Source organism: Oncorhynchus clarkii, chromosome 2, assembly GCF_045791955.1.
Source record: "Oncorhynchus clarkii lewisi isolate Uvic-CL-2024 chromosome 2, UVic_Ocla_1.0, whole genome shotgun sequence".
NCBI lineage: Eukaryota > Metazoa > Chordata > Actinopteri > Salmoniformes > Salmonidae > Oncorhynchus > Oncorhynchus clarkii.
Window position 1 is genome coordinate 50,903,114 of NC_092148.1, and position 26,199 is coordinate 50,929,312.

Here is a 26,199-nt window from a genome sequence, read left to right on the forward strand (position 1 = left end):
TTGCACTTCTAGAAGCCTTAACAAATGTTTCCAAACTGGCAGTGACTACAAGGCAAAACAGACCAAAAGAACATGGCAAAATGTTAAACCATTGAAAGTTGAAGACTTGCTGTTTCTCCAATTTGTCCCCTATACATTTTGAATTGATTGGGCACTACTAAATTGGTACAGCACTCTCACTAACGGATGCAACAAATATAGCCTCTTGCAAGGCATGCCTCACAATATGTTAATGAGACAGAAACAACAATGCCATGCACCCACTAGTGGTCAAAAGGTTTTAGGTGCTTCAAAAATACAGTAGGGTACTGTATTCTGTGGGATGGAATTACAATACACTGTAAGAAATGTAACTTGTTTTTACGGTAACTTACTGGCAGCTAGTTTCCTGTAAGTTACTATAAAAAAAGTACAGTATGTTACCATACATTCAAAATAAACAATTTTCCCACAATGCACCATCATTTACAGTATTCTGCAGTAAAACATGTCACAGTATTTTACTGTTTAGAATACCCAAAATGATTGTATAAATGACAGTTTTACGTTGATGTTAAGCTGAATTCATGTCAGATTTACCAAAATAAAGTGTAATTGAGGTGAAGCTAAATTGAAGTCAATCACTGAAACACCTGTTCGTTTCTGTCAGTCACATTGACTTCTTCTAAATTTACAATTTGATTAACTGCTGTAATTGTGTTGTCATAAAGCTACCCGTCACCCTTCTAGCCTATTCCTCACAGACCATTACTCATCCTATCATACATAACAGCATAACGACTGCTTCGAACATCATAAACATATATAGTGCATTCGGAATGTTACGTTACAGCCTTCTTCTAAAATTGGTTAAATAGTCCCCTCCCCATCAATCTACACACCACTCCATAATGACAAAGCAAAAAAGTTTTTTTTTTTACAAAGCAATAATAATTTTTTAGAAAATGGTGCATACAGTGTGTGTGTGTGTGTGTGTGTGTATATATATGTATATATATTTAAAGAAAATGAAATATCACATTTACATAAGTATTTGGGCCCTTTACTCAGTACTTTGTTGAATCACCTTTGGCAGCGATTACAGCCTCAAGTCTTCTTTGGTATGACGCTACAAGCTTGGCACACCTGTATTTGGGGATGTTCTCCCATTGTTCTATGCAGATCCTCTCAAGCTCTGTCAGGTTGGATGGGGAGCTCTCCAGGGATGTTCAATCGGGTCAAGTCTAGGCTCTGGCTGGGCCACTAAAGGACATTCGGAGACTTGTTCCGAAGCCACTCCTGCGTGGTCTTGGCTGTGTGCTTAGGGTCGTTGTCCTGTTGGATGTGAACCTTTGCCCCAGTCTGAGGTCCTGAGTGCTCTGGAGCAGGTTTTCATCAAGGATCTCTCTGTACTTTGCTCCGTTCATCTTTCCCTCGAGCCTGACTACTCTCCCAGTCCCTGCCGCTGAAAAACATCCCCACAGCATGATGCAGCCACCACCATGCTTCACCGTAGGGATTCTGCCAGGTTTCCTCCAGACGTGACGCTTGGCATCCAGGCCAAAGAATTCAATCTTGGTTTCATCAGACCAGAGAATCTTGTTTCTCATGGTCTGAGAGTCCTTTAGGTACCTTTTGGTAAACTCCAAGCGGGCTGTCATGTGCCTTTTACTGGGGAGTGGCTTCCGTCTGCCCACTCTACCATAAAGGCCTGGTTGGTGGAGTGCTGCAGAGATGGTTGTCCGTCTGGAAGGTTCTCCCATCTCCACAGAGGAACTCTGGAGCTCAGTCAGAGTGACCATCAGGTTCTTGGTCACCTCCCTGACCAAGGCCCTTCTCCCCCGATTTCTCAGTTTGGCCTGGTGGCCAGCTCTAGGAAGACTCTTGGTGGTTCCAAACTTATTCCATTTAATAATGATGGAGGCCACTGTGTTCTTGGGGACCTTCAATGCTGCAGAAATGTTTTGGTACCCTTCCCCAGATCTGTGCCTCGACACAATCCTGTCTCAGAGCTCTATGGGCAATTCCTTCGACCTCATGGTTTGGTTTTTGCTCTGACATGCACTGTCAACTGTGGGACCTTATATAGATAGGTGTGTCCCTTTCCAAGTCATGTCCAATCAATTGAATGTACCACAGGTGGACTCCAATCACGTTGTAGAAACATCTCAAGGATGATCAATGGAAACAGGATGCACCTTAGCTCAATTTCGAGTCTCATAGCAAAGAGTCTGAATACTTATGTAAATAAGGGATTTCTGTTTTGTATTTTTTCTAAATTTGCTATAATTTCTAAAAAAAAAACAGTTTTCGCTTTGTCATTACTGGGTTTTGTGGGTAGATTGAGGATTTGTTTTTTAATCAATTTTAGAATAAGGCTATAACGTAACAAAATATGGGGGGTCTGAATACTTTCTGAATGTATACAGTACATGCTGTATTCCGCTCTGTACTGAGAGTAGGCGTGTTTCATTTTTTTATTTGAACCTTTAACTAGGAAAGTCAGTTAACAACAAATTCTTATCTACAATGTGAACGATGCAGAGTGCTGTACTGTCATTCACACAACCCTATGAGCAAAAAGACATTGAAAAATGCGTATTTCTGGTTGAAAATGCGTATTTCTTTTCTTTCAACGTCTTGTGTTCACCGGGAAGCAATCACCCATCTTGTCATTCTAGCCACTGCTTTCACATGTGTTTACCATCATCTACATGTAAGTGTTTTAGATATGGTATCTTGGCCTAGTTGAAGTAGTAGGGCTCTACATCATGTATAGTGTATAGAGAGGCATCATACAGAGTGGGGGGATTGAGTCGGGGGTTTGCTTTGCATCCTGAGAGGATGAATGGAAGTCTCGAGAAAATCAATGGGGTCGAGCTGATCTCTGGTAAATGGAGGCTGTACGTGTATCCTAATGCTGTCGAACCAGTGACAGAGAAATTGCTAACCGCTAGTAAGGAACCGCTAGTTCCTTACTCAATGACACGCAATGACTTGCACTGAGTCACAGCCATAGAGATCCTATCATTATTCATCTCTATGGTGACAACAGGTTGGATGTGATGCTGTATCTCAGGGGTAACCTAAGTGTGTTCCGTTTCTGGTCAAGATGACCTTATGATCCCTGTAACAGCCTGGTATTGACCTAGCCGTCGATAGTACCATCTGCTTGCTGCCATTCTGCAGTGGAGCTAGAGCATATGCTGCCTGCTCTACTCTACTGCACCGGCTTTGGTTCAAGAGAGATCCTCACACACAATACAGTCTATTATGGATTACAAAGGAAGACCAAAACGTGATCTGCCCAACGGTGCCTCACTACCAGATGAACGCAATGCATTTTATGCATCTTTTGACAACAACAACATCGAGCCGGGTGTGAGGGCCGTCACCGACCCAGAGGACTGGGTGATCTCGCTCTCTGAGGCCGAGGTGAAAAGGGTCTTTAATCAGGTCAACACCTGCAAGGCCGCAGGCCTCGACGGCCTCAGCAGCTGCTAAGTGTATTCACTGTAATTTTCAACAACCTCTCCTTGTCCCAGTCTGTAATCCCCACGTGTTTTAAGATGACCACCATCATCCCTGTTCCTACGACCTCTAAGGCTTCATCCCACAATGATTACCGACCTGTAGCACTCACTTCTGTAATCATGAGGTGCTTTGAGAGGCTGGTTATGGCACACATTAACTCTACCATCCCAGCCACCCCTTGACCCACTCCAATTTGCATGCCGCCCCAACAGATCCATAGATTACGCAATCTCAATTGCCCTCCACACTGCCCTCACCGGCCTAGATGAGAGGAATACCTATGTGAGAATGCTGTTCATTTACTCCAGCTCAGCGTAGTCAATTATCCCCTCATCACCAAGCTTAGGACTCTGGGTCTAAACCCCTCCCTCTGCAACTGGATCCTGGATTTCCTGATGGGCCGCCCCCAGGTGATGATGGTAGGCAACATTACCTCCACCGCTCTGACCCTTAACACGGGGGCCCCATAGGGGTGTGTGCTTAGTCCCCCATTGTACTCCATGTTCACCCACGACTGTGTGGCCACGCACGACTCCAACACCATTATCAAGTTCGCTGACGACACGACGGTGGCAGGCCTGATCACCGGCGAAGATGTGTCAGCGTACAGGGAGGAGGTCAGTGACCTGGCAGTGTGGTGCCGGAACAACAACCTCTCCCTCAACGTCAGTAAGAGCAAGGAGCTGATCATGGAGTACAAGGAAACGGGGGTCGAGCACGCCTCCATCCACATCGATGGGGCGGCAGTGGAGCTGGTTGACCGTTTCATGTTGCTCAGTGTCCAAATCACTAAAGACTTAGTGGTCCAAACACACACGCACGGTCATGTTGAAGGCGCGACAGTGCCTCTTCCCCCTCAGGAGGTTGAAAAAGTTTGGCATGGGTCCTCAAATCCTGGAAAGGTTCCACAGCTGTACCATTGAGAGCATATCGACTGGCTGCATCACTGCTTGGTATGGCAACAGCACCGCCCTCGATCACATGGTGCTACAGAGTGTTGTGCAGACAACCCAGTACATCGCTGGGGCCGAGCTCCCTGCCATCCAGGACCTGTATATCAGCGGTGTGAAAAGAAGGCCCGGAAAATTGGCAAAGACCCCAAGCCTCAGCTTCAGCTTACTGAGTCATATTCCGCAAAATGTATGGTCCAATAAGAACTCTCCAAATGAATGATGCGGTGTGTGGCTCGTTGAATAGCCTGGAGTGTAGGAGTCTTTCACAGCTGACTGAACCTAATTTACTGGTAGATGTACAGCAAGGCCTGTATTGTATTCCAAGCTCATACTCATCATTATGGCTTAGTTTATTCCAGATGTACTGAAGCGGGTAGCTGAAGGAACATAAAAAAACGGAATAGCTCTTTACTTGATTCATTTCAGATAGTCTGGAGACTTGCTTTAGGAAATGAAACCTTTTTACTTCTCCATTTTTAACATTCTTTGATCAGGTGATTCTACCAAGAGTTACCTGTGCATTTTAAATGTGTTGTTCCCTATCCCATCTTCAATGTAACCCACTCTGGAATGTGAAAATGTGAAATGGATCTGTGGCGTCCCCTGTCCTCTCTTCAGTGCCCAGAAGCTGAGTGAGTTCTTCAGTAGTGATGAGATTGGAGACGAGCAGGAGCCCAACGCTACCATGCCCGCTGGCCCCAGCAACCACAACAGCAAGTACCAGGCTGTGGTGAGTAGGGACCACACACACACATGAACACATTTGAACGTATCCACACACACACACACACACACACACTTGCATACACAAACACACACACACACACACACAAGTACACAGCGCTCCCACAAAGAGACTTTCCTGCCCCCGGAAATTCTTACACACTCAACCACTCACTCGCAGGCAGAGTGCACTTCAATGAATTATTAACTGTTTCTCTTCACTCTGTATGTTCTATCCTCCTTCCTCCACCTCACTTACACTCACCACCCACCACCTCCACCACTACTCTCTGTGGTGTCCATAGTTGTCCTTTAAAAAGCCTAAGCCATGGCCTGTTCCCTCCCTGCGCCCCTCCCAGCCCCTGAAGGTGGTGAACAGGAAGAGGCCCCCCAGGGAAGACTGCTGGAACAACTACAGCCAGAAGGGAGGCGACCCGCCCCCCCAGGAGAGGGACCAAGACCTCTGCTTCAGGGTGAGTGGGAGGTAGCAGGACTCGATAGACGTTAAGTCTGTCGTTCAGTCTCATCGGTGTGCTGCCAGGGAGCCTCTCCTGGTCTGACTGCTTGACATTCAGTGTTTGACATTTGATTTGATCGGAGTGTAATGTTTTTTTTTTCTATTTTTTTTTTATCTCCAGATAACCAGCGGATATTTCACCTGGACAGACGGACCTCCCACCCTGTCTAACGTAGACATCAAGGTTCCGTTCGGTAAGGCTCTGATCCTGGAGGAAGGTTAAGTACCATGGTATTCATACTCTATCAGAGGAACCACTCAAAGAACTACTCGAGGAACCACTCGAGGAATCACTCGAGGAACCACTCGAGGAACCACTACTACTCCCTCCTCCTGTCCCTCCATCTCTCTCTATCTATCTTTCTCTCTAATCACTCTATTTTCCACTCATGTCTTCTCTGTGTGTGTGTCTCTCTCAGGTCAGCTGACTATGATCGTGGGCCAGGTGGGTTGTGGGAAGTCGTCCCTGCTGCTGGCAGCTCTGGGAGAGATGCAGAGAGTCTCTGGGACTGTCACCTGGAACAGGTAAGGCTGAATGAAATTACTACTCACACCGCAGATGTCACAGATAGATGGATGGACGGACTGACAGACAGACAACTATGTACTAGTAGGATGGACATACTAAACCGTTTCTCAAGCATCTTTCTCATCCAAATCAAAGAAAAGGACTATTGAACTACAGTATAGGTTTGTGTGACCTGAGCTTGGATGATGTACATTCTAAAGGTCAAAGATTAGAGGTGAAAGGTGTGTTGACTCCACAGAGAGCCAGGCAGCTGCAGTCAACAGAAGACTGGCTGTTTACCTCTCTCAGCTATATAAAATGCTCTACAGCACCGATTCTCTTGTAATGAGTCTGTCTGGGGAAGAGAATGTGTTTGTTTTATGTGTTTGGGATGGGGAGATAAATACTGCAGCTCTCAGGGCCATTTAATTAACATCAATATACCACTGCCTGACTCTGCTACTTCTCCCTCCTCCAAGTCATCCAACTAATAGGATTTCGCTGATTTACTGGCCGCTTAAAGAGCTTTTGGCACAAATTGTCCTCATGTCAAATGCGGTGTAGCTTTAAGAGAAACTGAAGTAAGTCATGGAAACTACGCTCTCTCTCGATCTGTGTTGTGTTGTGGTCCCACAAGCCTCACTGAGATACTCTGAAGACCAACGTATCAAAGTAAAATACAAAATATTTTAGCTAAATATTGTATTTACATAAGATACAGGTATATTGAGGTATTTTGTCGTTTCGAAATAAAAAAACACATTTTCATGTTCAAATCAAATACACATGTTTAGCAGATGTTATTGCGGGTGTAGTTAAATACTTGTGTTTCTAGCTTCAACAGTGCAGTAATTACTAACAATTCACAACAATACACACAACCTAAAAGTAGCAGAATGGAATTAAGGAATATATCAATATTAGGATGAGCAATGTTGGAGTGGCATAGACTAAAATACAGTAGAATAGAATACAGTATATACTGTACATATGAGATGAGTAAAGCAAAAATATGTAAACATTATTAAAGTGACTAGTGTTCCATTATTAAAGTGGGCAGTGATTTCAAGGCTATGTATATAGGGCAGCAGCCTATAAGGTGCAAGGTTACGTAACTGGGTGGAAGCCACCTAGTGATGGCTATTTACAGTCTGATGGCCTTGAGAAAGAAGCTGTTTTTCAGTCTCTCGGTCCCATGCACCTGATGCACCTGTACTGACCTTGCCTTCTGGATGATAGCGGGGTGAACAGCCAGTGGCTCGGGTGATTATTGTCCTGTGACATTGGGTGCTATAGGTGTCCTGGAGGGCACCCCCCCCAGTAATGTGTTGGCAGACCGCACCACCCTTTCAGATCGTCAGTGATGTGTATGCCGAGGAAGTTGAAACTTTCCACCTGCTCCACTGCGGTCCAGTCGATATGGATATAGGCATGCTCCCTCTGCTGTTTTTCGAGAAGTTCACGATCAGCTCCTTTGTTTTGTCGACATTGAGTGAGAGGTTATTTTCCTGGCACCACACTCCCAGGGCCCTCAACTCCTCTCTGTGGGCTGTCTCGTCATTGTTGGTAATCAGGCCTACTACTGTTGTGTCATCTACAAACTTGATGATTGAGTTGGAGGCGTGCGTGGTCACGCATTCATGGGTGAACAGGGAGTACAGGAGGGGGCTGAGCACGCACCCTTGTGGGGCCCCTGTGTTGAGGATCAGCGAAGTGGAGGTGTTGTTTCCTACCTTCACCTACCTGAGGGCGACCCGTCAGGAAGTCCAGGACCCAGTTGCACAGGGTTGGGTTCAGCCCCAGGGCCCCAAGCTTATTGAGGAGCTTTGAGGGTACTATGATGTTGAATGCTGAGCTATAGTCAATGAACAGCATTCTTACATAGGTATTCCTCTTGTCCAGATGGGATAAGGCAGTGCGATGGCGACTGCATCGTCTATTGCATCGTCTGTGGATCTATTGGGGCGGTAAGCAAATTGAAGTGGGTCTAGGGTGTCACGTAAGGTAGAGGTGATATGATCCATATCTAGCCTCTCAAAGCACTCCATGATGACAGAAGTGAGTGCTACGGGGCGATAGTCATTTAGTTCAGTTACCTTTGCTTTCTTGGGTACAGGAACAATGGTGGATATCTTGAAGCATGTTGGAACAGCAGACTGGGATAGGAAGAGATTAAATATGCCCGTAAACAATCCAGCCAGCTGGTCTGCTCGTGCTCTGAGGATGCGGATAGGGATGCCGTCTGGGTCGGCAGCCTTGCGAGGATTAACACGTTTTAATATCTTACTCACGTCGGCCACAGAGAAGGAGAGCCCACAGTCCTTGGTAGCGGGCCGCGTCGGTGGCACTGTTATCCTCAAAGTGGGCGAAGAAAGTTTTTAGCTTGTCCGGAAGCAAGACGTCTGTGTCCGCGACGTGACTGGTTTCCCCTTTGTTGCTCGTGATTGTCTGTAGACCATGCCACATACCTCTTGTGTCTGAGCCGTTGAATTGTGACTCCACTTTGTCTCTATACTGACATTTTGCCAGTTTGATTGCCTTACGGAGGGAATACCTACGCTGTTTGTATTTCTGCTATATTCCCAGTCCACCTTGCCATGGTTAAATGTTTGTGCTTTCAGTTTTGCACGAACTCTGCCTTTTATCCACGGTTTTTGGTTAGGGTAGATTTCAATAGTCACAGTGGATACAACATCTCCTATATGCTTCTTTATAAACTCAGTCATCGTATCCGTGTATTCATCAGATGTTATTCTCGAAGGCTACCCGGGAACATATCCCAGTCTGCGTGATCAAAACAATCTTGAAGCGTGGATTCCAATTGCATAGTCCTTAGCACGGATACTTCCTGTTTGAGTTTCTGCCCATGGGAAGGGAGGATCAAAACGGAGTCGTGATCAGATTTGCCGAAGGGTGGTGGGTGAGGGCCTTGCAGGCTTCCTGGAAGTTGGAGTAGCAGTGGTCGAGTGTTTTAGTAGCGTGGGTACTACATCAATGTGTTGATAGAACTTGGGTAGCATTTTCCTCAAATTTGCTTTGTTAAAATCCCCAGCTACAATAAATGGTGCCTCAGGATATGTGGATATCCAGTTTGCATAAAGTCCAGTGAAGTTCTTTGAGGGCCATCGTGGGATTGGCTTGAGGGGGAATATAAATTTCTGTGTCTTTAACCAAAGAGAATTCTATTGGGAGGTAATACGGTCGGCATTTCATTGTGAGGTATTCTAGGTTGGGTGAAGAAAAGGACTTGAGTTTGTATGTTATCACAATCACACCTTTCTTCTTCCCAGAGAGTTCTTTATTCCTGTCTGCGCGATATACTGAGAACCTAGCTGGGTATATCCCGAGAGAGACATGTTTCTGTGAAACAGAGTATGTTACAATCCCTGATGTCTCTCTGGAAGGAGATTCTCGCCCTGAGCTCGTCAACGTTATTATCCAGAGACTGAACATTAGGGAGTAATGTACTCAGAAGCGTTGGATGGTGTGCGCGTCTCCTGAGTTGGATTAGAAGTCCACTCCGAATACCTCTTCTCCTCCGGTGGTGTTTTGGATCATCCTCTGGAATCAGTTCAATTGCCCTAGGGGGTAGAAAGGATCCCATGCGGGAAAGTCGTATTCCCAGCTGTAAGGCTTGTGAGTTACTGCCGCTCTGATATCCAAAAGTTATTTCCGTCTGTATGTAATGACACAAAAAATGTCCTGGGATAATAATGTAAGACATAAAAAAAAGAAATACTGCAAAGATGTGTCATCAAATTTTATTTGTGACATGCGCCGAAGACAACAGGTGCTTACATACAATCCCTTAAAACCTGTTGTGACTAGGGGGCAGTATTTTCATTTTTGGTAAAATAACACATTCCCAAAGTAAACGGGATATTTTGTCAGGACAAGATGCTAGAATATGCAAATAATTGACAGCTTAGGATAGAAAACACTCTAAAGTTTCCAAAACTGTAAAACTATTGTCTGTGAGTATAACAGAACTGATATTGCAAGCCTGAGAAAAATCCAATCCGGAAGTGACTCATGTTTTGAAAGCTCTGCGTTCCGATGCGTCCATATTGAGTAGTGAATGGGCTATCAACCAGATTACTTTTTCTACGTATTCCCCAAGGTGTCTACAGCATTGTGACATAGTTTTACGCATTTATGTTGAAGAATACCCGTAAGCGGTGTGGTCACCTGATGGCTCTCGGAGTGATTCTCGCGTAAAATACAGGTAGCCGTTTTTCCTTTCGCTCCTACTGAAAAACCAATTGTCCCGGTGGATATATTATCGAATAGATATTTGAAAAACACCCTGAGGATTGATTATAAACAACGTTTGCCATGTTTCTGTCAATATTATGGCGCCAATTTGATAATTTCGTGACCGCAATTTCCGGTTGATTTCTTAGCCAAACGTGAAGAACAAACGGAGCTATTTTGCCTACAAAAATAATATTTTTGGAAAAAGGAACATTTGCTATCTAACTGGGAGTCTCGTGAGTGAAAACATCCGAAGCTCATCAAAGGTAAATTATTTAATTTGATTGCTTTTCTGATTTTCGTGACCAAGTTACCTGCTGCTAGCTGGACATAATGCTATGCTAGGCTATCGATAAACTTACACAAATGCTTGTCTTGCTTTGGCTGAAAAGCATATTTTGAAAATCTGAGATGACAGGGTGATTAACAAAAGGCTAAGCTGTGTTTCAATATATTTCACTTGTGATTTTCATGAATAGGAATATTTTCTAGTAATATTTATGTCCGTTGCGTTATGCTAATTAGTATCAGTCGATGATTACGCTCCCGGATCCGGGATGGGTAGTATCAAGAGGATAAGGAACAATGCATTTTTACGTAGGACCATCCGGTTATTCTCTTCAAATCATCGCCGCCTACAATGCTCTCATCACCACTCTGGGGTTCATCGACAAGGCTGATTAGCCGCCCTCAGAAGACCACTCTTCCAGAACGAGTGCAAGTAAACAGACAACTAAGAAGGACATTGTGACCTCTTGTGGACAATCAGAGACTTACACCTGAGAACGAAGGAGAAGGCCATCCGAAGAAGAAGACCCAATCAAACCCTTATCACAAAGCGGAGCCCTTTCCACGAAGGCCTGGGCCCAACAGAGATACCCGATAAAGACCGTCAACACGTAAATACATGCATTACTTCTTACAAAAAAGAGCGGCAGTTCGGGGCAAGGTATTAGGGCTACTGTGAGCGTAGTTCCCAAATGTATCCATGTGTTGCTTCTCTTTCTCTCTCTCGCTAACTCTCCATCTTGTGTAACAAGTGTCATATTGTGTTAGTCCGCTAGGGACCTGTTGTCCCCGTATTAAGTTTATAATAAATAATCTCTACCGTGTGTGTGTATCCTGTGTTTTGGTTTGTTAGTAAATCAATTTGTGTGGTACAGAATGATTAGAAAGACTCGGGTTTGTGCAGATTCACGAAGTCTGCGACGTTCAGAATGAGACTGATATGAGGAAATTAGGAATTAGTGACTTATATATATATATATATATATATATATATATATATATATTCTTGAGTTAATTCAGGAGACGACGGTAACTCGGTAAACAACTTATCCCGTGGTGCCCCAAATCACCAATGAGTTAATTGTTACATGATTAATTGAATACAGTAACAATTAAACATAGTTAGTAATTATTCAATAAATAACAGTCATCACGTTAATGAGAGTCCCGTCATGACAGTTGCTTAGGACCTAGGAGCAGAGCTGCCCTATCTGTCAGCGCCATCTTCAGTAACGGTAACACATTTTTTTGACTTGCTATGACTGTAATATGTGGTTGTTTATCTACCTTAGTTGAATGCACTGCACTCAAAAAAAAGCTGGGTTAAAAACAACCCAATTATTGGACAGAACACACATTTGGTATTTGATCCAGCCAGTTGGGTCACAAACAGCCCATTGCTGTTTTAAGTTGGGTTGTTGATTCTTGGTTATGGGGCGATAATCCACCGGGTCAGATCAGAAGACTGTAGGTGTGGCCTAGTAGGGGCGAGGCTTTCAGATAGTTATTTTTGGCCATTGTGAGAGTAAATGTCATTCCGGTTAATCTATTCTGTTATATTGTGTGACCTTTAGTTGCTCTAGATAAAAATGTCTGCCACTCACACTGGATATTATTATTGGCCTTGTTTCAGGGGCGGAGCTCATTAGTAAAAATACCCAGCGTGCTTTGCAAGTGTTAATTTTTACATTTACATTTGAAGTCGGAAGTTTACGTACACAGCCAAATACATTTAAACTCAGTTTTTCACAATTCCTGACATTTAATCCTAGTAAAAATTCCCTGTCTTAGGTCAGTTAGGATCACCACTTTATTTTAAGAATATGAAATGTCAGAATAATAGTAGGGACAATGATTTATTTCAGCTTTTATTTCTTTCATCACATTCCCAGTGGGTCAGAAGTTTACATACACTCAATTAGTATTTGGTAGCATTGCCTTTAAATTGTTTAATTTGGGTCAAACATTTCGGGTAGCCTTCCACAAGCTTCCCACAATAAGTTGGGTGAATTTTGGCCCATTCCTCCAGACAGAACTGGTGTAACTGAGTCAGGTTTGTAGGCCTCCTTGCTCACACATGCTTTTTCAGTTCTGCCCAGAAATGTTCTATGGGATTGAGGTCAGGGCTTTGTGACCGTAAGCCATTTTGCCACAACTTTGGAAGTATTCTTGGGGTCATTTGCAACCCAGCTTTAACTTCCTGACTGATGTCTTGAGATGTTGCTTCAATATATCCACCTAATTTCCCTGCCTCATGATGCCATCTTTTTTGTGCACCAGTCCCTCCTGCAGCAATGCACTCCCACAACATGATGCTGCCACCCCCGTGCTTCACGGTTGGGATGGTGTTCTTTTGCTTGCAAGCCTCCCCCTTTTACCTCCAAACATAACAATGGTCATTATGGCCAAACAGTTACATTTTTGTTTCATCAGACCAGAGGACATTTCTCCAAAAAGTAAGATCTTTGTCCCCATGTGCATTTGCAAACCGTAGTCTGGCTTTTTTATGGCGGTTTTGGAGCAGTGGCTTCTTCCTTGCTGAGCGGTCTTTCAGGTTATGTCGATATAGGACTCGTTTTATTGTACTTATATAGATATTTTTGTACCTGTTTCCTCCAGCATCTTCACAAGGTCCTTTGCTGTTGTTCTGGGATTGATTTGCACTTTTCGCACAAAAGTATGTTCATCTCTAAGAGACAAAACGCGTCTCCTTCCTGAGCGGTATGACGGCTGCGTGGTCCCATGGTGTTTATACCTGCGTACTATTGTTTGTACAGTTGAACGTGGTACCTTCAGGTGTTTGGAAATTTGTCCCAAGGATGAACCAGACTTGCTGAGGTCTACAATGTATTTTCTGAGGTCTTGGCTGATTTCTTTAGATTTTCCCATGATGTCAAGCAAAGAGGCACTGAGTTTGAAGGTAGGCCTTGAAATACATCCACAGGAACACCTCTAATTGACTCAAATTATGTCAATTAGCCTATCAGAAGCTTCTAAAGCCATGGCATAATTTTCTGGAATTTTTCCAAGCTTGTTTAAAGGCACAGTCAACTTAGTGTATGTAAACATCTGACCCACTGGAATTGTGATATAGTGAAATAATCTGTCTGTAAACAATTGTTGGAAAAATGACTTGTGTCATGCACAAAGTAGATGTCCTAACCGATTTGCCAAAACTATAGTTTGTTAACAAGACATTTGTGGAGTGGTTGAAAAACACGTTTTAATGACTCCAACCTTAACTGTACATTTTGGTCCTTTAGCAGTCACTCTTATCACACTATAGTGCCATCAGACTTCTGATACCAATGCAGGATGAAAGGGAGCCACAAAATGAACCGCTATAAAGAATGAAAATACAAATTAGAGGTCTCGAAAGTATCTTGTTCCAAAATGCATTGGATTGTAGTTCAGGCTGGTGAAATGCAAATGTCAAATACTCAAAAGTAATTGAAGTACGAAATTTAAAATACATTTAACCGAAATAATGCCCGTCTCTGCTCAGATCCTCCCATCTAAGGAAAGATTAAAAAAGCCACACTGTAGGCAGGGAAGGAGGGAGACTAAGGGGGAGAATTAAGGGGATGACATAGAGTTCTAAGTGGGCCAGAGAGAGATGGCACAGGGGAGAAATTGAATTAAATAATAAGGTCTTGAGCCTTGGTGTTAATGTGTAAGTATCTACATTGAGTTTGTACTTAGGCTTTGGCTTTGTGACTGGCCACCTGTCCATGGTCAGACTACTCTCTGTCTCTTCATAAAGATCAGATACCATGTTAGATTGTCCCCCTGCCAGCCAAACACACCCTCTCTGGTCCTCATGCCAGGGACAAGCTGGCACGTCCTCAGATACTGGAGCCCATCCTACACCCTGGCGGCTGGCGCCATCCCACACACTTATCATATAAACAGAGTTAGACAAAGGCTATTTAGGCTGAGCCCTCATAAAGGATTTAATGTGATGTTTAGAGTGGAACGTTACTGTGGTGGGGATCAGGGGTTGGCTAATGTCCTGAGCTTCCTGTGGACAGTTTGACTTTGAACTGTTGGGTCAGATCTTTTTGTGGGATGTTGTTTTCCAGCATGGTCATCATCATCATCCTTGTCGTCATCATCGTCATCATTATCATCATGTGTAATGTTTTTAATCAGCATTATCATTGTTGTCATCATCAAAGTCACCGTAATTTGCGATAGCACAGCATAACCTTTGTTAAACACATTTTCAGGAGGCCTCTTCAGATTGATATTTTGGCCACCCGTGAGAGTAAATGTCATTCATGTTCATCATGTCATGTTTGTACACTGCATACAAACATTTCCTTCATTATTTTTGCACATTATTATATAACAAACAAAGAACCACCAGTCAGGATGATACAGACAGCTCAAAAGATATGCTTAGATATGCAGAAAGATATACAGATTTTTGTCATAGAATTAAGCATACTGATTATGGCTCTAGATTGCAGGAAAAAGCTGTTTCAGGTGTTTAAAAATGTAATTGAATTGAATTTAAAACTTAAGGACAAGGTGCCATTGGCCCAGCAGTAAAGTTTTATTTTCTTCTTTTTTTTCCTTCTTTTTTTTAAAACCTTGAGGCAAGAAGGCTTCAAACTCACTGCCGTCATAGCCCTCAAACTTCGGCCTAAATGCCTTAGTGGACTGCACCACCAGTCAGTGATAGTAACTGTTATACAATACAGCTATTTGACAAGACCACTATCAACTTTTTTTACACTTTAGTTACGAATATAAATATTTATTCGTAAAATCACATGGTTGTATGTGAAACGGTGCCAATATATTAGCACACCACTTTTTAGACCAAGTCAAGGGTAACAAATTAAACCTTGAGGTTTTAGAACCTCCAACTGGTAACCAAGTTGATCTGTTTAACAAATGCGATTGGATGGTGGCTCTACAGTGTGATGTCTCCGATAGGTTGATTCTTATTTTTTTTTATCAGATATAATTATGTGCCCAGCTGGTTGTACTCAGCATAGTGGCTAATTGTGCCAGGTTGGCCTATGAGAAAAGCTAGCAGCTAGCCCTTTTAGACCCCAGATCTAATCCTCTGTGTAAGCAAAAGTTTGCGAGTATGGTCCCATCCATTACACCCATTTAAATCAAAACAGTAGCTAAGACTCTGTCGTTGTGATCTTACGACACCTCCTATGTTATCTCCAATTAATTGTTTTGACAGTTGTTTCCTTTAACTGGCACCAACAAAGGGGTGTTTATGATAATGCGTGGATTAGTCTCCAACAAGGACTCTGTCAGTAGTGTGTTTGTTTGGTTTGACCTGGCAGCACTTCTCCCTACTGTCATCACTGACTTTACGCCATGCCACATCCCCTCCCCCTCGACCTTACCCTCACCCCTGTGTAGTAATCCCCGTGAACCCCCGTAGAGGGGTCCCCTCGTGTTCCAAGTAGGGACACCGCACATACTCAGAGAGGTTGGGATGATGACTTCTAGTAATTGCTCGTAACAGTTCGCAAGATGAGTTCTGGGTTCTCAGAATATAATAGAAAAGTTGACTAAAATGGTGTAACTGGTTGATATTGACTGTTGTTCAGTACATGTCCAGTTTTTCATCAGATATGTCTAACCCCACAAGGTTGCGTTCTGAGCCCTCTCCTGTACTCCCTGTTCACCCACGACTGCGTGGCCACGCACGCCTCCAACTCAATCATCAAGTTTGCGGACGACACAACAGTGGTAGGCTTGATTACCAACAACGATGAGACGGCCTACAGGGAGGAGGTGAGGGCCCTCGGAGTGTGGTGTCAGGAAAACAACCTCACACTCAACGTCAACAAAACTAAGGAGATGATTGTGGACTTCAGGAAACAGCAGAGGGAACACCCCCCTATCCACATCGATGGAACAGTAGTGGAGAGGGTAGCAAGTTTTAAGTTCCTCGGCATACACATCACAGACAAACTGAATTGGTCCACTCACACAGACAGCATCGTGAAGAAGGCGCAGCAGCGCCTCTTCAACCTCAGGAGGCTGAAGAAATTCGGCTTGTCACCAAAAGCACTCACTACAGATGCACAATCGAGAGCATCCTGGCGGGCTGTATCACCGCCTGGTATGGCAACTGCACCGCCCTCAACCGTAAGGCTCTCCAGAGGGTAGTGAGGTCTGCACAACGCATCACCGGGGGCAAACTACCTGCCCTCCAGGACACCTACACCACCCGATGTCACAGGAAGGCCATAAAGATCATCAAGGACATCAACCACCCGAGCCACTGCCTGTTCACCCCGCTATCATCCAGAAGGCGAGGTCAGTACAGGTGCATCAAAGCTGGGACCGAGAGACTGAAAAACAGCTTCTATCTCAAGGCCATCAGACTGTTAAACAGCCACCACTAACACTGAGTGGCTGCTGCCAACACACTGACACTGACTCAACTCCAGCCACTTTAATAATGGGAATTGATGGGAAATGATGTAAATATATCACTAGCCACTTTAAACAATGCTACCTTATATAAATGTTACTTACCCTACATTATTCATCTCATACGCATACGTATATACTGTACTCTATATCATCGACGGTATCCTTATGTAATACATGTATCACTAGCCACTTTATACTATACTATGCCACTTTGTTTACATACTCATCTCATTTGTACATACTGTACCCGATACCATCTACTGTATCTTGCCTATGCTGCTCTGTACCATCACTCATTCATATATCCTTATGTACATATTCTTTATCCCCTTACACTGTGTACAAGACAGTAGTTTTGGAATTGTTAGTTAGATTACTTGTTATTACTGCATTGTCGGAACTAGAAGCACAAGCATTTCGCTACACTCGCATTAACATCTGCTAACCATGTGTATGTGACAAATAAAATTTGATTTGATTTGATTTGATTTGATCTTAGATTAGTTGTCAAGCCTGCGGCATTGGCGAAATGGGTAGAGGTTTGTTTTCCTCCCGGGTTTCTGGGTGTTTGTGTGAGTTAAAGAGCCGGGCGAAAGAGACTTTCATTTGGGCTGAGAAAGTGGCGTCTCCTCACGCCAAGATTCATTATCATTGTCTCGTTTTCACTATTATCAGGAGTGGTCACCAGGAAAGACATTAGGTTCTTCCTAGCTAAGTATTTGTTCCTTTGATCTTTTAGTTGTGATTAGGTGCTGTACGCCCTGGCTGGGTGATAATAATATTTCCCATTAGGATCAATGTTCTCTATACGTACTGATGCGCTTGCAGAATGACATCACAATCCATCTGGAATATTGCCTGCTGTTCAATGGTCACTTAAATACGTTTGGCCTCAGGATTGTGGTTTTAAAAATCTTTTATCTGCAGTTCTTGACATGAAGAGTATAATTATCCTTAACGATGAAGGAGTCTCCGTAAGAGATGAAAGCTGGTTGTCATCAGCTCTTAAGAGTTTGGTGATCCCGGATTGTGAGGGAAGCACAATAGGACAGGATAATTAGAGCCTCTTACATGGCACATTAGCTCTCACTCTGATAGCTGGGACATCGTTAGCCTCTCCAGTGACTGGGTCTTTTTTCTGTCAAACTGTTGAAAACTCTGTGGATTTTGAGACTTTAAAAAAAAATCAAACCCTTTCTTCTGCAGTTTTCTTTAGTCTAAGCAAGTTTTTAACATTGACTGACATACCGTAGTGTGTGAATGCTACAGCTGGAGTTACTTTCAGTACAGTATTAGTTGGCCTAACGTGAAAGTTGTTCTGCCGTGTGTTATTTGTCCTGCAGTCACAAAGACCTTTTTCCTCCACAGGCCTAACACCTTCTCAACACACAAACTCACTTCTTTTTTCTTTTTTTACTTTATTAGACTGTGTGTGTGCGTGAGTGTGTGTGGCACATCGTCAGATTCTTAAATATCAGTCTTCCGGAATGTTTGTTGACAGCTGTGTTCCCAGGTCATGTCTCCTCGAGCCGTGGCCATTTTACATGCTTGGTGGTGTGAAAACACAGTGTATGTAAAATATGCCCCAAGAAACTGGCCTAGAGTCAGATGTTTTCCTATCCTCCTAATGGTTAAGGTTAGGAATTGAGGGTGGGTAATCTCATCCTACATCTGCAGCTCTCACCTTTCTGTCTGTAAACTCACTCCATCAGAAACACAGACCCAGGAACTCTGGGAAACATGTCAACTAGTCAAGGCTAAAAATACAACAGCAGTGCCTACTGGAGTACCCAAACAGCTGCCACAGTGAAAGGGAGTACTAGTGGCAACAGAGTTTGGGTCAAATATTAAGATGATACATTTGTTTAAAGGGCGTTTAGTACTACTGTAACTACATGAGTGTTTCATAGTTTAAGAAATATTGCCCTAAATAATATTCTACCTTTTTACATTGACGTGACCTCTGTTTTCTCAACTCTTTTTCTTTTCTCTGCAGTTTTCCCAACCTGGACTCTGAAGGTGATGAGAGGTATGTGTCTGAAGGAGACGAGAGGTATGTACATGTATTGGCTTGTAAGAACATTTCTATAGCTCTAGGATACTCCAGGTCAACACACTATGAACAGGGGTCACTGATGTAAGAGGCACATTGACAGTAGAGATACAGAGGACGTCTTGGTAGGACATACGGATCTGTGCGTTTATGTCTCCGGCAACAATCTTTCTCACACACATAGCAGGGCACAATTTAATATGCTCTACATCACTGTCAACACAGCTCAACTTTCCATCTGTCAATGATGTCACTCACAGCATGATCCAAACAGGGAGCAATACACACACACACACACACACACACAGACAATCGTGCATGCGCGCGCACACACACACACACAACAACAACAAAGAGACACACACGGCTGTTGTCTTTGGGTAATCCCTTTCTCTGTCCTGCTCCGCTACTTTCCGTAATAAAACATGAAGCTTTGTACTATGCTACGGTGAGTGTTTGTGTGTGTGGCTTTTGTGGCTTTTGTGGTACTTACAGTGCCTTGCGAAAGTATTCGGCCCACTTGAACTTTGCGACCTTTTGCCACATTTCAAGCTTCAAACATAAAGATATAAAACTGTATTTTTTTGTGAAGAATCAACAACAAGTGGGACACAATCATGAAGTGGAACGACTTTTATTGGATATTTCAAACTTTTTTAACAAATCAAAAACTGAAAAATTGGGCGTGCAAAATTATTCAGCCCCCTTAAGTTAATACTTTGTAGCGCCACCTTTTGCTGCGATTACAGCTGTAAGTCACTTGGGGTATGTCTCTATCAGTTTTGCACATCGAGAGACTGAAATTTTTTCCCATTCCTCCTTGCAAAACAGCTCGAGCTCAGTGAGGTTGGATGGAGAGCATTTGTGAACAGCAGTTTTCAGTTCTTTCCACAGATTCTCGATTGGATTCAGGTCTGGACTTTGACTTGGCCATTCTAACACCTGGATATGTTTATTTTTGAACCATTCCATTGTAGATTTTGCTTTATGTTTTGGATCATTGTCTTGTTGGAAGACAAATCTCCGTCCCAGTCTTAGGTCTTTTGCAGACTCCATCAGGTTTTCTTCCAGAATGGTCCTGTATTTGGCTCTATCCATCTTCCCATCAATTTTAACCATCTTCCCTGTCCCTGCTGAAGAAAAGCAGGCCCAAACCATGATGCTGCCACCACCATGTTTGACAGTGGGGATGGTGTGTTCAACTGTGTTGCTTTTATGCCAAACATAACGTTTTGCATTGTTGCCAAAAAGTTCCATTTTGGTTTCATCTGACCAGAGCACCTTCTTCCACATGTTTGGTGTGTCTCCCAGGTGGCTTGTGGCAAACTTTAAACAACACTTTTTATGGATATCTTTAAGAAATGGCTTTCTTCTTGCCACTCTTCCATAAAGGCCAGATTTGTGCAATATACGACTGATTGTTGTCCTATGGACAGAGTCTCCCACCTCAGCTGTAGATCTCTGCAGTTCATCCAGAGTGATCATGGGCCTCTTGGCTGCATCTCTGATCAGTCTTCTCCTTGTATGAGCTGAAGGTTTAGAGGGACGGCCAGGTCTTGGTAGATTTGCAGTGGTCTGATACTCCTTCCATTTCAATATTATCGCTTGCACAATGCTCCTTGGGATGTTTAAAGCTTGGGAAATATTTTTGTATCCAAATCCGGCTTTAAACTTCTTCACAACAGTATCTCGGACCTGCCTGGTGTGTTCCTTGTTCTTCATGATGCTCTCTGCGCTTTTGACGGACCTCTGAGACTATCACAGTGCAGGTGCATTTATACGGAGACTTGATTACACACAGGTGGATTGTATTTATCATCATTAGTCATTTAGGTCAACATTGGATCATTCAGAGATCCTCACTGAACTTCTGGAGAGAGTTTGCTGCACTGAAAGTAAAGGGGCTGAATAATTTTGCACGCCCAATTTTTCAGTTTTTGATTTGTTAAAAAAGTTTGAAATATCCAATAAATGTCGTTCCACTTCATGATTGTGTCCCACTTGTTGTTGATTCTTCACAAAAAAATACAGTTTTATATCTTTATGTTTGAAGCCTGAAATGTGGCAAAAGGTCGCAAAGTTCAAGGGGGCCGAATACTTTCGCAAGGCACTGTATGTGCATGCAAGCCTGTTTGTCTGTATGTGTGTCAAATCAAATCGAATTGCATTGGTCACATGCATCGTAAAAAACAGGTGTAAACTGACAGTGAACTGCGTAGATGCAGGCCCTTCCCGACAATGCAGAGAGACATTTTATTTTTTTTTTATACGAGGAATACCACAGGTGTGTGTGCACCTGCTGACAGAATCCTGGAAACAGTAGTAATCCCTCAGCAGGCCGGGGCTATCAGGGTAATGGAATAGAGGGATAAAGACATGTTTTTCTCCCAGACAGACCGCCAAGGTTATAGCTGCTGACCTGTGGCTTCTCTGTTGCATCCCAGAGTACTGTTAGTGCCCTGTAAGAAAGTGAGAGAGAGGATATTTGAGGGGGACGTGTATGAGGTAGTGCCATATAAATAGAATTGGTGTCCACCTGAGGCTGTGAGGACAGTAGCGAATAGTAGTTCAAGACACAAATCAGTGCGTATCCCAGGGGATACTGTTTCTTATACTTCTTCATTTTGAAGCATACTGCTCTACAGTATACAGCCATACGCTAACACCATTTCTGAGACTTCTTGTATTTACTTTGTTGTGCAGTGACTGGGAGACTTAATCAATAGGTGAAGTTGTGTCATTTATTATCATTGTGTGTTTGAATGACATGTTTTTGGCCATAGTCATTTTACAGCTCATGCATCATTCATATATATTTTCATAATGTTGAATAATGATTCAGTCTACACCATGGGAAGGCAACTAGATTCAGCAGCGGGCTGATTTTTTTCGGTGCTGGGGGACTGGGGGCCGCGACATAATTATAATAATTTGTACACCGCTAATTGACCACAACTGAGCCCCAAAATAGAGAACAATCATTTCATACCTTGATTATGTTGAGAAATGATCACATCATTTCTCTTTTTTTATTTGTGGGAATACTTAGGAACAGATTTCCTAAATGAAACGGCTGTTGCCGACCCCTGGTCAACACTGTTGACTGTAGACTACACCATCTGAGCCGAGTGTCCCACCTAAGACCTCAGCAGAAGTCTGCTTCACTTAGTGTTATTAGACACAAGTTCCCTCGCTGCTACACCTTAAACGTGAAACGCACCGATAATCTTACTGCCGATAGACTGCCGATAGGTACTTATAACAGTGGGAGGCCATTCCTTCTCTTGCTAGAACAAAAGCTGTACCTACTGCGTGTCGACCTGGTAGCATCGATCCTGCTGTTTCTACTTGTAGAATTGTGAAGCTCGTCAGTGGCCAACAACTTGACTTTGAGCCAATCGGAGAGCACGAACCACCAACATGACAACAAAAAGGAACTAAGAGGGCATTTTGTCCGTACATCCACAGTTAAATATCATGAGCCAGCCACATTTCATATGCAATGTAGGCTATGGGTAGCTATGGTAGCTAGCTAAGTGCACAGATGCAATGTACAAAACACTAAATACTTCCTTCAAGATAGCTAACCACTGTAGCTAGTATTTACATTATAGCTGCCCAGTTAGTTCAATGTCCATAGATAGATAGCTAGCTAGATATGTTGTGCTAGCTACCGTAAATTCTAGCTAGCTAAACATTTAGCAAGGGACACTGGCAGTATAGGGTAATGGAGAGTGAATTCAATTATTTATTTGTCATCTTGCTAGGAGTTATCTAGCTGTGGCAATCTGGCTAGTATCAACAAGAGCTTTCTACAAAATAGCAACAATAGCGCAGCTAGCTGGAATCTAGACCATGAACTAAGTAACACACACAGACATGCATTGCCAAACAAAGCTACTGCCACCTTCTGGTTTGGAGTATTTTAACAAGGCTGAGTGGCTGAGCACTTCAAGGCCTTTTCCGTGTGAACACAAAAGAAATTGACTGCCGGCCACTCTGTTTGACATTCCTACCGGTGTGTCTGAGTTATTACTCCCAACTTTAGGTGTGAATCCTAACTTCCACTTAAGTAAAATGCTCAATTTGACTTTGGTCCTTCTTTATGTATCTGCAAATGTGCTTGAGGTTATTTCAATGCAGCGCTGCATCCGAGTTTCTTGACGTAGTTGTGTCAATGAACTGTCAGTCAATGTGAACTCCCCGCCCACTCAGTCTATTAGCTCTCCGCCCTCTCAGCCTTTCTTTTAAGCCTTGCTGATAGTTAGACATGAAAGAAAAAGGACAATTTTCTTCAATTCTAAGCATTTTTATCTGGAAAAAAATTATATGGGTGATGTTTTGGTCACTCAAAAGGCTATTTTACATGGGAATCAAGATTTACTGTTTGGGACCTTTAAGTGGATGTTAGAATTCCCCCCTTGGTTTCCACTTCATCTAATCCGCTGTTTAATCACTGGAGCACAGCCTTGTGACATCCTGTCTGGGACATGCCTCTCAACTGGCCCTGTCTGTCTGTGGTGATCAGGATCATTAGATAGACCCTGGGACGCTTATCAACCAACTCTCTTTCCTTTCCTTTCAAAAATATTCTAGTTCTCCCTCTCATCATCCCTTTCACTCTTCCCGCTCCCCTTCTCCCTCAAGTAGCAGCCAAGGATAGGCAGCTGAGCTCCTGTCACCCCTGGCAGACCACAGGGGAACTCAGAGAGTGTGTCTGTGTCCATCCCTTTCATCTATCTTGTATTTATCTCACTAATATGTCACACCAATTATAACTACACCAAGAAAAGACACGCAATAACAGACTAAATACAACCACATTAAATCCAGCCATGACGTATGTGGCTTTTTGCAAAAACTCTGTCTTCTATATTCAGAGTGAGTCAGAATCTTCAAATTACAGGAAGTAATAGTTTGTTTTGTTTATAGACACACTAAGATCTAATGATAGACATGCACATATAGGGCAACGATCGCCTTGTTTTGGTTTGTGTTGCCGACTGTATACAGTGCCTTGCGAAAGTATTCGGCCCCCTTGAACTTTGCGACCTTTTGCCACATTTCAGGCTTCAAACATAAAGATATAAAACTGTATTTTTTTGTGAAGAATCAACAACAAGTGGGACACAATCATGAAGTGGAACGACATTTATTGGATATTTCAAACTTTTTTAACAAATCAAAAACTGAAAAATTGGGCGTGCAAAATTATTCAGCCCCCTTAAGTTAATACTTTGTAGCGCCACCTTTTGCTGCGATTACAGCTGTAAGTCGCTTGGGGTATGTCTCTATCAGTTTTGCACATCGAGAGACATTCCTCCTTGCAAAACAGCTCGAGCTCAGTGAGGTTGGATGGAGAGCATTTGTGAACAGCAGTTTTCAGTTCTTTCCACAGATTCTCGATTGGATTCAGGTCTGGACTTTGACTTGGCCATTCTAACACCTGGATATGTTTATTTTTGAACCATTCCATTGTAGATTTTGCTTTATGTTTTGGATCATTGTCTTGTTGGAAGACAAATCTCCGTCCCAGTCTCAGGTCTTTAGCAGACTCCATCAGGTTTTCTTCCAGAATGGTCCTGTATTTGGCTCCATCCATCTTCCCATCAATTTTAACCATCTTCCCTGTCCCTGCTGAAGAAAAGCAGGCCCAAACCATGATGCTGCCACCACCATGTTTGACAGTGGGGATGGTGTGTTCAGGGTGATGAGCTGTGTTGCTTTTACGCCAAACATAACGTTTTGCATTGTTGCCAAAAAGTTCAATTTTGGTTTCATCTGACCAGAGCACCTTCTTCCACATGTTTGGTGTGTCTCCCAGGTGGCTTGTGGCAAACTTTAAACGACACTTTTTATGGATATCTTTAAGAAATGGCTTTCTTCTTGCCACTCTTCCATAGAGGCCAGATTTGTGCAATATACGACTGATTGTTGTCCTATGGACAGAGTCTCCCACCTCAGCTGTAGATCTCTGCAGTTCATCCAGAGTGATCATGGGCCTCTTGGCTGCATCTCTGATCAGTCTTCTCCTTGTATGAGCTGAAAGTTTAGAGGGACGGCCAGGTCTTGGTAGATTTGCAGTGGTCTGATACTCCTTCCATTTCAATATTATCGCTTGCACAGTGCTCCTTGGGATGTTTAAAGCTTGGGAAATCTTTTTGTATCCAAATCCGGCTTTAAACTTCTTCACAACAGTATCTCGGACCTGCCTGGTGTGTTGCTTGTTCTCCATGATGCTCTCTGCGCTTTTAACGGACCTCTGAGACTATCACAGTGCAGGTGCATTTATACGGAGACTTGATTACACACAGGTGGATTGTATTTATCATCATTAGTCATTTAGGTCAACATTGGATCATTCAGAGATCCTCACTGAACTTCTGGAGAGAGTTTGCTGCACTGAAAGTAAAGGGGCTGAATAATTTTGCACGCCCAATTTTTCAGTTTTTGATTTGTTAAAAAAGTTTGAAATATCCAATAAATGTTGTTCCACTTCATGATTGTGTCCCACTTGTTGTTGATTCTTCACAAAAAAATACAGTTTTATATCTTTATGTTTGAAGCCTGAAATGTGGCAAAAGGTCGCAAAGTTCAAGGGGGCCGAATACTTTCGCAAGGCACTGTACATTACTGGTGCTAATGGTGTGTCTATGTGTGTACCATTGCAGCCCCACATCAGACAAGGATGCAGCTGGTGATGGGGATATCCAGTAAGCACACATGACGCCTCGCACCAGATGGTCGCTATGGAGATGCTGTATTTACTCTTATACACTGTTATCCACAATAGAAAAACACACACAGTATCTAGTCAATACAGTAACTGCCTGTATTACAAAAAAAACAAGATAATACCCTGGTTTCCATTGTAATTGAACAACACAGAAAGCAATCCAAAACCATTTTACATTTGAACCTAGTCTGCCATGAAGTGTGTTTATCTTTGTGCGTCATTGAGAAAGACAGGAAG

The 26,199-nt window shown here is 43.1% G+C and overlaps 1 protein-coding gene across 2 annotated transcripts in view; it reads left to right on the forward strand.

Annotated features, from left to right (window-relative positions):
• Nucleotides 1–26,199, forward strand: part of LOC139369398 (ATP-binding cassette sub-family C member 8-like) — a 142,514-nt gene that overhangs the window by 69,334 nt on the left and 46,981 nt on the right. For both annotated transcript variants that reach the window (XM_071108684.1, XM_071108678.1), the window contains exons 14-19: nucleotides 5,085–5,196; nucleotides 5,549–5,662; nucleotides 5,828–5,900; nucleotides 6,126–6,231; nucleotides 19,170–19,226; nucleotides 25,898–25,939. In XM_071108684.1, coding sequence (XP_070964785.1) covers nucleotides 5,085–5,196; nucleotides 5,549–5,662; nucleotides 5,828–5,900; nucleotides 6,126–6,231; nucleotides 19,170–19,226; nucleotides 25,898–25,939 — 504 coding nt within the window. The remainder of the gene's footprint in view (nucleotides 1–5,084; nucleotides 5,197–5,548; nucleotides 5,663–5,827; nucleotides 5,901–6,125; nucleotides 6,232–19,169; nucleotides 19,227–25,897; nucleotides 25,940–26,199) is intronic.